The sequence below is a fragment of the Mobula birostris genome, chromosome 32, assembly GCF_030028105.1.
Source record: "Mobula birostris isolate sMobBir1 chromosome 32, sMobBir1.hap1, whole genome shotgun sequence".
NCBI classification, from domain to species: domain Eukaryota; kingdom Metazoa; phylum Chordata; class Chondrichthyes; order Myliobatiformes; family Myliobatidae; genus Mobula; species Mobula birostris.
In genome coordinates, this window is record NC_092401.1 from 613,584 (window position 1) to 624,559 (window position 10,976).

The 10,976-nt window shown below is 39.7% G+C and overlaps 1 protein-coding gene across 1 annotated transcript in view; it reads left to right on the top strand.

Annotated features, from left to right (window-relative positions):
* LOC140191057 (venom factor-like) overlaps positions 1-9,971 on the top strand; it is a 174,128-nt gene extending 164,157 nt beyond the window's left edge. The window contains exons 37-41 of the mRNA XM_072248132.1: positions 2,101-2,190; positions 2,545-2,625; positions 4,219-4,302; positions 6,675-6,810; positions 9,589-9,971. Coding sequence (XP_072104233.1) covers positions 2,101-2,190; positions 2,545-2,625; positions 4,219-4,302; positions 6,675-6,810; positions 9,589-9,730 — 533 coding nt within the window. The 3' untranslated portion in view covers positions 9,731-9,971. The remainder of the gene's footprint in view (positions 1-2,100; positions 2,191-2,544; positions 2,626-4,218; positions 4,303-6,674; positions 6,811-9,588) is intronic.
* Positions 9,972-10,976: the final 1,005 nt, after the last annotated feature.

Sequence of the window (10,976 nt, forward strand, 5' to 3'; positions counted from 1 at the left end):
TGTAACCTCTCCATTGTCAGCATCCCTGCTTAGATAAGGGGCCCAAAACTGCTCACCGTACTCCATGAGGCCTTTCCAGTGCTTTATGAAGCTTCAATATTATGCCCTTACTTTTATATTCTATTCTTCTTGAAATGAATGCTAATATTGGACTTCCTCACCACAGACTCAACGTACAAATTAACTTTTTGGGAATCCTGCATGAGGACTCCAAAGTCCCTTTGCACCTCAGATTTTTAAAATTTTCTCTCCATTTACCCTTTTATTTCTTCTACCAGGGTACGTGATCAAACATTTCCTGACTCTGTATTCCATCTGCCACTTCTTTGCCCATTCTCCTAATCTGTCTCTCCTTCTGTAGCCACTCTACTTCCTCAAAACAACCTGCCCCTCCAACTGTCTTTGCATCATCTGCAAACTTGGCAAAAAGGTCATCAATTTCATCATCCAGGTCATTGCCATATAATGTAAAAAAAAAAGTGGTCCCAACACAGACCCCTGTGGAACACCACCAGTCACCGGCAGCCAATCAGAAAAGGGTCCCTTTATTCCAACTCTTTGCCTCCTGCCAATCAGCCATTGTTGTATCCATGCTAGTATTTTTCCTGTAATACCATGGGCTCTTAACTTTTAAAGCAGCCTCATGTATGGCACTTTGTCAAGGCCTTCTGAAAATCCAAGTACACAACATCTACTGATTCTCCTTTGTCCATCCACCTTATCATTTCTTCAAAAAAGTCCAATAGGTTTATCAGTAAAGATTTTCCCTTCAGTAAACCATGCTGACTATAGTCTATTTTATCATGTGCCTCCAAGTACCCCTAAAACACATGCTTAACAATTGACTCCAACATCTCCCCAAAAATATCAGACTAACTGGCATATAATTTCCTTTCTTCTGCCTCCTTTCTTTCTTGAAGAAGGGAGTGATATTTGCAATCTTCCAGTCTTCTGGAACCACCGCAGAATCTAGTGATTCTTGAAAGATCATTACTGATAGCTGTGCAATCTCATCAATCACCTCTTTCAGAACCTTGGGTGTAGACTATTTGGTCCAGGTGAATTATCTACCTCAGAACTTTGTTTCCCAAGAACATTCTCCCTAGTAATGACAGTTTCATACACTTCTTCCCCTGACATTCTTGAACTTCCTGCCTACTGCTCATGTCATCCACAGTGAAGACTGATGCAAAATATTTGTTCAAGTTCTCTGCCATTTCCTTATCCTCATTACTACCCCTCCAACATCATTTTCCAGAGGTCCGATATCCACTCTCAGTTCTCTTGGTAAACATGTGGAGAAAATTCTTCAGTCAGAGGGCTGTGAGAGTGCAGATTAAGCTGCCAGCACAACTGATGCATGCAAAGCTTGTTTTCAATGTTTAAGAGAAGTTTCAATAGGTACATGGATGGTAGGGGTATAGAGGACTATGGCTCCGGTACATTTCGATGGGTGTAGACAGTTTAAATGGTTTGGCAGAACCTGAATTGGCTGAAAAACCTGTTCTGTACTATACTTTTCTATGACCCTATGACCATAACAAATTTCTGTAATTTACAATAAAAAAATATATCATTAATGCAAAAGAGGAATAGCAATGTAATGTTCACGAGTTCATAGGCTGTTCAGATATCTGATGGCAGACGATAAAAGCTGTTCCTAAGACACTGAGTATGGTTTTATAGGTTCTAGGACATCCTCCATGGTGCTAGTACTGAGAAGAAGCATGTCCCACCCGGATGGTGAGACCACCTTTTGAAGATGTCCTCATTGGTTAGGAAGCTGGTGCTTGTGATGGAGCTGGCTGAGCCTATAATCCTCTGAAACCTTTTATGATCCTACAAATTGGTATCTCCATACTATTGGTGATGCAACCAGTCAGAATGCCCTCCACAATAATATTTGCTTGAGTCTTTGGTGATATACTAGATCTCAAACTCCTATTGATGTATAGTCACTGACGTGCCTTTGCCATAATTGCATCAAAATGATGGGCCTAGGTTAGAGGTCTTCACTTTTAATTTTCATCAAGTCAGACATTAATATTCTGATAAACTGCTTAATCTTTTTGTTGTATTCACAACTTTTTTTCTCTACAGCAAAGAGTTGCACTAAATTTTACAATGTCCCTGGAAACAGTACAATGCTTCAGAAAATCTGCCTAGGTGATGTGTGCAAATGCTCTGTAGGTAAGATATATTTCTAAGTTTTTTAAAATGCATTTGTTTACTTTGATATCCTATTCTTGCACTCTGTGGATCAGAATATGCAGTCAGCAATTCACTGGCTGCACTCAGAGAAAATACAAATTTTATGCATAATTGTTCTAACTGGAATTTGTCCAAGACTAGTCCAATATTTGTGGTAATGTTCAATGGCTGAAATTTCCAAAACAAAATTTGAAAAATTCTTAAAGGTAAAACTGATAACCCAGTGAGTGACAGAGAGCAGAGGGCTGAATATTGAGTATTCCACTTTGAACTTCAAGAACAAATGAAGAATTTTAACTAAGATATTTCAGTAACTTCTCTCTACCGCTGCAGGAAGATGCATGTCATTAAAAACAAGTGAAGAAGACCTTGAAAGGCGTGTTGACATATCGTGCACATCAGGAACAGAGTATGGTAAACTGAACCTTGAACTATATTACAGTCTTCTGACTATTCCCGCAGATTTATGCAACTTCATTATTAAATATCCTAAAAAGCCACACTGAGGTTGGAGGAACAACACCTTATATTCCGTCTGGGTAGCCTCCAACCTGATGATATGAACATTGACTTCTCTAACTTCCGCTAATGCCCCACCTCCCCCTCGTACCCCATCTGTTACTTATTTTTATACACACATTCTTTCTCTCACTCTCCTTTTTCTCCCTCTGTCCCTCTGACTATACCCCTTGCCCATCCTCTGGGTCCCCCCCCCCGTCTTTCTTCCCGGACCTCCTGTCCCATGATCCTCTCTTATCCCTTTTGCCTATCACCTGTCCAGCTCTTGGCTCCATCCCTCCCCCTCCTGTCTTCTCCTATCATTTTGGATCTCCCCCTCCCCCTCCAACTTTCAAATCCTTTACTAACTCTTCCTTCAGTTAGTCCTGACGAAGGGTCTCGGCCTGAAAGATCGACTGCACCTCTTCCTAGAGATGCTGCCTGGCTTGCTGCGTTCACCAGCAACTTTTATGTGTGTTTATTAAATATCCTGTTGTGTTTGATCATTGTGTTGATTAATATTTCTATCAGTATTTAGTTAACAATGGTGAAGTTTCTGGGGTTATGTACAGATCCTATCAATGCATATGGGATTAAATTTAAATAAAATTAACATCTGAAAGATTACTGATAGTAAAGCTAATGGTTAAGTTATTAGAATGTTATAAATCTCATCTGACTTAGTAAACCCTTCATCTCTTAATCGACTATAGTGCTCATGAGGTCAGCAGGAGATAACAAAATGTTATAATCTAGATTTCCACCATTCATAGTTTATCTCCCAGCAGAAATGGACAGTAGACAATGGATACATACAACATAGCAGTCTCCTTAACTGAAAGTTTTCAAATCAGGCAAAAAGGTCCTCAGTATGTACAGGACTCTATTGGTATCAATACAACAGAAGGCGTTGACATGCAAAGTGCCGTTACTTCTTGCTGTCCAAGTCAGCCTCCACTTGATTAAATTAATCAATGCACTTCAATGATTTCTTTCTATTTATAGCAAAATGTTTTCTTTCTGGAATTAACATTCTTTGTGGAATAAATAATGGTGTGGGAATCACTTTGGCATATATTGAGAGAGAATGGATTGGTCTATTGTATGGAAAATTGGCTCTCCATAGGAGGCTAGTGTAGTGCGTGGCCAGAGTTTGTCCAGGTGGAATTTGTGGATCTCTTGGACTCCTAGTCTCCCTCCTGTCATGCACTATATTGAGTAGATTTAGGTCCCTTTATGTAACTGTGGGAATTGTCCTGCTTGCTCCAATGGTTTCTGTCTCCTCTGTAGAAACCTTTTTAATATTAGTTCACTGCACAAAGACAGGAGAAGGGTAGAAAGTGGAAAGATCCAACCAAAAATCATGGAAGTCCTGTTCTAAAATATTTTCCTGTGTGCAAATAACATTTATGCAGTTTCAAAATTGGTTTGCCCAATTGCATGTTTTTTCTTGCACTGAAGTTGAGGGTAATCCAGCTGTTTTTAAAATATTTTTCTTTATTTTCCTAGTTTACAAAGTGACATTTCTTGAGAAGACAAAAAAAGAGAGTTTCATAAACTTCAAAATGAAAATTCTGACTTTCATCAAGCTAGGTAAGTAATTTTCATATTTCAGAAGCATGGACAGCAAAGGAAGGAAAAAAAACATCTTCAGTTGATAGAGATTTAAACCCATCAAATGAACACTTCTGCATTCAAAATAAACATTGAAAATCATGTATGTTTTTCAATATAGTGTTACACTTCAAATCCTAGATAGTATAGTTCAACTGCATGTTGCTGCTTTAATGGGACATTGAGACAACACACCCCATGAATTTTGGCACAACATACCAGAATGGAGATTGCTGGCTCACTGGAATTGCATGCATTTATATGCATTTGAGAAAGCAGGGAGTTTTCAGCAAAAATGGAATAGATTAGGAAAATGGGCAAAGAAGTAGCAGATGGAATACAGTGGAAGAAGTGTATAGCCATGCACTTTGGTAGAAGGAATAAAGGCATAGGCAAATTTTTAAGCAGCAAGCAAGTTCAGAAATCAGAGATGCGAAGGAACCTGGGAGTCCTCGTGCAGGATTCAGTAAAGATTAACTTGCAGGTTGTGTCGATGCAGGAGGGCAAATGCAAGGAGAGCGTTAATTTTGAGAGGACTAGAAAATAAAAGTAAACTGAGCCTTTATAAGACATTGTTTTTACTGCACTTGGAGTATTGTGAGCAGTTTTGGGTCCCTTATCCAAGAAAGGATGTGCTTCCATTGGAGCGATTCCAGAGATGTTTCCCAGGAATGATCCCAGAATGAAAGAATTGATGTATGAGAAGTATTTGATAGCTCAGGGCCTGTACCCACTGGAGTTCACAAGAATGGTAAGGGATCTCCTTGAAACCTATGGAGTATTGAAAAACCTAGACTGAATGGACATAGAGATGATGTTTCCTATATTGTGGTAGTCTAGGACCAGAGGGCACAGACTCTGAATAGTAGGATGTCCTTTTAGAACAGAGATGAGAAGGAATTTCATTAGCCAGAGAGTGGTGAATCTGTGGAATTCATTGCCACAGAGGTCTGTGAGGATAAGTCATTGGATATATTTAAAGCAGGTATTGAGTTTCTTGATTAGTCATAATACCAAAAGGGCAGGAGAATAGAATTGAGAGGGATCAAAAATGGCACAGCAGACTCGATGGGCTGAATGGCTTAACTCTTCTCCTATATCTTATGATTTTTTGATGTCTGGTTAATATCACCAAATATTCCCAAAGGTGCCCAGAGTGTTATCAAGCAGAATTAATGAGAGCTTCTCTGGTTGAGACAATAGGGTAAAAATATTCAAAATGGTTACATTCAATTAACAGTTACAGTTAATTGTTCAAAAGGGTAAAATATGTCATACAGTATGGCATTTCTCATTTGAATATCCTCTCCACATCCACTCTACCGAGGTTTTTCAATATTCAATAGGTTTCGAAAGAAAGAGCAAAGAGCAATGCAGAGAAATAGGAATCCTAACATAGGGATTGCCCCTTTGCCTCCAAAAAATGCTGTCTAACCTACTGAGCTCCCCAAGAAGCTTGATAGAATTCATTTATTTTATTTAGAAATATAGTGCAGAACAGGCTCTCCTGGCCCAACGAGCTGCTAGCTCCAGCAACCCACCTTTTGACTCTAGTCTAATCACAGGACAATTTACAATGACCAATTAATGTACTGATTGGTACCCCTTTGGAGTGTGGGAGGGAACCAGTGCCCCCAGAGGAAACCCATGCTTCATGGGCTGGACATACAAACTTCTCAGAGAGTACGCCTGAATTGAACACTGAATTCTGATGTCCTGGGCTGTATTAGTGTCGGGCTAACTGCCACGCCATTGTTAGGTTTATATTACTCAGAATTTTGTAATTAGCAAAATCAACATTTCCAGTTCTTCACATATAATGTGTAACTGGCCAATTTAGTCAGATACAATTTGTCATAAGCATATTGGATACCAAGTCTTAATTAGGGGATACCCTTGGACTGCAGCTGCTGGAAATTTGGAGCACCGTACAATGGTCAGGTCAACAGGTCAGGCAGCACCTACAGAAGGAAATGGACAGTCAATGTTTGAGTTAGCCACAGTTTCAAGATTCAAGATTGTTTAATATATTTTCAGTACACAAGTGCAAAGGAGAATGGAAGAATTATTACTCCAGATTGAATGCAGCGCAAAGGAAATACAATAAGATGAAAAAAACACAATAATAAAATGAAGCGCAATAAATATAAATACAAAAGATGATGTATATGTTGGACATTGATTGTATGTGCATAAAGTGATGCTAGGCACAAGAGTGTCTGTAAATAAGGTGACTGACAGGAAATGATAATGTTATGGTTATGAGGGGGTGTTGAGGGGAGCACATTACCAACAAATTTGATGGTAGAAAGGATAAGTCTCATATCTAATAGCATGGATTTTCTTTCTAGGCTCTGATCAAGTCAATGAAGAGGAAATAAGACAACTAATTACACCTGTGGTCTGTGATGATGCATTGAAATTGGAACTGAACAAGGAGTATCTAATAATGGGAAGCAGCTCAGATCTGTGGTACACTGAGGGAAAGTAAGCTGAAAAATTTCACTCAATGTTCATTCTCCAGCAATCTTGCACAATTACTGAAGGCTTGGAATACGCCAGAAATTCATTTAAAAAAACAAAACTATTACTTCCATAATTTTTGAAAGATTACAACCTGCAGAATCTTAACAATTTCTAAGATTAAAAATAGGAGTTTTTTTTTATTTTGAAATACAGTGCTGAACAGGACCTTCCAGTCAATGAAAAGCACCGCCCAGCAACTCACCTATTTAACCCGAGCTTAATCACAGGACAATTTACAATGACCAATTAACTGACTAACCTGTACATCTTTGGACTGAAAAAGGAAACCAGAGTACTTGGAGGAAACCCATATGGTCACAGGAAGAGCATGCAAACTCTTTACAGATGGCGCCAGAAAAGAACCCCAATCTCAGGAAGGCTCGGAGCTGTAATCACGTTGCACTAGCTGTTAGGCTACTGTGGCGCCTATTTACAGCCTAAAAGCATGTACCACCAGGCTCCTGTCCCGCTGTTATAAGACTACTGAATGGTTCCTTAGTCAACAACTTTTGACCTCACAATCTACCTTTTTCTGATCTTCCACATTGTCTACCTGTACTGCACATTCTCTGTAGCCCTTGCACTATAGTCTGCATTCTGTATTGATTTACCTGATACTACCGTGATGTATTGCAATGAACTGATCGGTATGAAGAGTATTCAAGTTGAGCTTCTCACTCTACCTTGGTACGTGTGACAACAATAAACTGATTCCAACTCACACATGAGAAATGGAAGGAAGACGCATTCATTCTGGTCATCAGATTTCACCTGATCAGAACATCCCAACACACTTTCCAGCCAATAAAAGGCAATGGGTTTCGAGTGCTCATGGATTGCAGTATGATAATAAACTGATAGTTTGTTACAGGATCCCCCAACTGAAAAGGAGGACACATGTAAAAGTAGGATTGAGTCATCTGAACACTCATATCTGATCTAAAGCTCAAAGCCCATCTTTTACCTCAATGTTACTATCCTGCTGAAACCCCACATCCTTGGAGTCAATTAATATCCAAAAATCTGTTGATTTTGCCTTGAGTGTATTCAACCACAACCCTCCTAGGAAGAGAATTTAAAAGATTCTCAAACTTAAAGTGAAGATTTTTTGTTATCCAGCAAATACTGCGACTTCTGGTTTTAGACATTCCAGCCAGAGGTGTAAACATCTTCACTGGCAAACCTTAAAGAATTCTGAATGTTGCAATGCTTACGATGTACAAGCCTGACTTACTTAACGTTCTCTCTTTCAACAAAGTTAACATGCAAGGAATTGTACAGTACTTGTATCTACCCCGTCAAACTGTAAGAATTTTGAATGTTTGGGACATTGCATCTCATTGTTTAAACTCTAGTCGAGAGACCTGTACAGAATCTATCCATTTAAATAATCCTGCGCTCCAGTCCATTAAATTTTTATTGCTCCCTGTAAATTTTGTCTATTTGTTAATAGGGACACTACACCTAAGTTTTTCCCTTTATAGTTTCACACAGTCAGTCAGTGGGTGCCGTCCCGAAGCCAGGGTTGGCGGCTATGCACCTCCATCCTCTTCGATCTTGCAACAGCACTGAGTACAGCCTCTTCTCCAGTTTGTTCTCACTGGCTGCCTTGGCACCACCCGCCGCCGCCCCCGCCAAACTCGAGCCCCAGGCTGTGTTGGCCTCCAGCCGCGGCCGCTTCTTCGAGCTCGGCCCTTCCTTAGGCGGAGGCCTTGAGCAGGTCCAGGCACCTGGTGCAGTGCCCCAGTTCATCATGTCTCTTCTAACTAAGTGCATAGCATACAATTCATAGATACCTGGTGAGGCTTTAATGTCTTCCACGGAAGATGGCCGTTGACTCACAAGGAGCTCATCTGCCCTTTGTCAGGTCTTGTTTTTTAGTCCTGCTGGGTGTCCTCACACCCTCCTCACCAGACTAAGTCCGGTGGGGCAGCCGACCCAAGTCGCCGACCACTCGACCATGGCCCCCAGCCGAGCACCGGGCGCCTGTCCCCCACCGAATTTCTCCAAGCGTCTGGCAGCTGACCGAAAACCATGGTCGAGCGGCCGGCGACCAAACTGGAAGTCTTACACAGTCTTGCATAAATCCACTAAAAGTTCACTCTTGCACTCACATGGTCCTGCAAAAAAGGCCAATAACCATTTCCCTTTCTAAGTGCTCACTGTATCTGCATATTAACTTCTAGATTTATGTACAAAGACACCAATAATTCCCAGTTGCTCACCATTCAATCATCCTCTATTTTTTCTTTTCTTTCCGTATGACATTTCTTCTGCTGCATCCATGTGCAATCATTCTCAGCTACTTAATATCTGCTTCCGGCATTTCTGCATCCTCCTCACAACGCCATATTCCTTTGCAGCACAGGAAGACCTGGATAAATTAAACTTGCCCCCTCATTCATGTTGTAGATACAAATTGAGAGCTTATAATGTAATCTACCACTCAATTCATTCTTCTGTGATTTGAAAGCTCCTACTCAAATGTACAGTTGTATTCACCTTAAGAAGTCCCTGTTGGAGAAAGTCCCAGATTCCCACCATCCCTCTTTGTTGACTCTTCTGTAGTGTGTACTAATTTCAGGATTCACTATAAAGAGGAGCATAAGCACTGTCTAAATTCTAATAATTTTAACAATCTGATGGCTGCATTGTAAATTTAGAATATATTTAGAAACAGTTTATCAACAGATCTATGCTTGTTCTGCCTCATATAATGACTACGTTTCAAAATTTCAGAGTGAAGTATCTGGTTGGTGAAAGCACTTGGATGGAAAAATGGCCAAATGATGCAGAATGCCAAGAGCGAAAGTACAGACGACTCTGTGAAGATCTAGAATTATTTTCTGAAAACCTCCGGTTTCACGGGTGTCCATATTAACTACATTACAGATTGAAATAAGTGGATAAAAACACATGTGCAACAATTCCCAATGAAAGCTTCATTATCAAATTTGTAAAATTCAATGCTGATCTTTTTCCACTGTACAAAATATGTTGTTAACATGGTGTTTAAATGTCCAATAATTACAGTGTTGACATGGTTTATTGTGCAGAATTAAGTTTGCAATCTTTTATAGCAAGAGGTAATTTGTTAAGAATATGACATTAAAGGACTTTACCTCACCATACATAACTTTTGGTATTCTCAAGTTGCTCCACACAGATTTACTCCTATTTCCTTCTTAATTTTATTTTTTTGCATTTCTTAATTGACTTCTGTGCTGTATGGACTATTCTGAAAGGCAGTTAAGAGTCAATTATTTTACTGTGTATTTAGACTTGCATGAGACCAGTGCAACTAAATGGCAAAAGGAAATGTTTAAACAATCTGCACGTCAAGCAGGAGTTACATAAGAAAAGTTGACCTTATGTTTCAGGTTGATAACCTTTTACTGGAACTGGGGGAAGTGAGAAAACAAGAGTGTTTTAGTTACAGAGCAAAAGGGGAACCTGTCGTAGGGTGGAGATCATAAGAGATCTAGTCATGTTGCTGCTATGCAGGAGAGGTGAGTTAAGTAAAGCTGAGCCGTTAATGCATAAAGACAATAAGATCTTACAACTTGTATATCTATTTTTACCTTTAGGATGTAGCTGAATGGTAAATTAACTTCCCAGAAGGGTATTAATGAACCAAATAGATCCGATTAACAATCTAGTGGATAAATCATCACCATTACTCACATCAGTTTTTATTCCACCCAAACTCAGTTACTTGAATTTAAATTCCCCATTTTTCAAATGTTTTTGTCCATTCTGTGGACTACAAACTAATTTCAGCTTAGGCTTTGCATTCATAAAAATATATTTATAATGCAGATTATTGCAACCCAAGTGGTCATTATGGTTTCAATGACTTCTAGCCTCAGATAGTAAGCAGAGGGCACAACCTCCAATTTGAGGGGCGATCCTTTAGAAAAGAGGTAAGGATGAATTTTTTTAGCCAGAGTTAGTAAATCTGTGGAATGCTTTGCCATAGACTGCGCTGGATGCCAAGTCCAAGGGTATGTCTAAGGTGGAAGTTGATAGTTTCCTGATCAGTCAGGGCATCAAAGGAAATGGCAAGAAGGCAGGTGTATGGGGTTGAATGGGATCTGGGATCAGCCATGATGGAGTGGCAAAGCAGA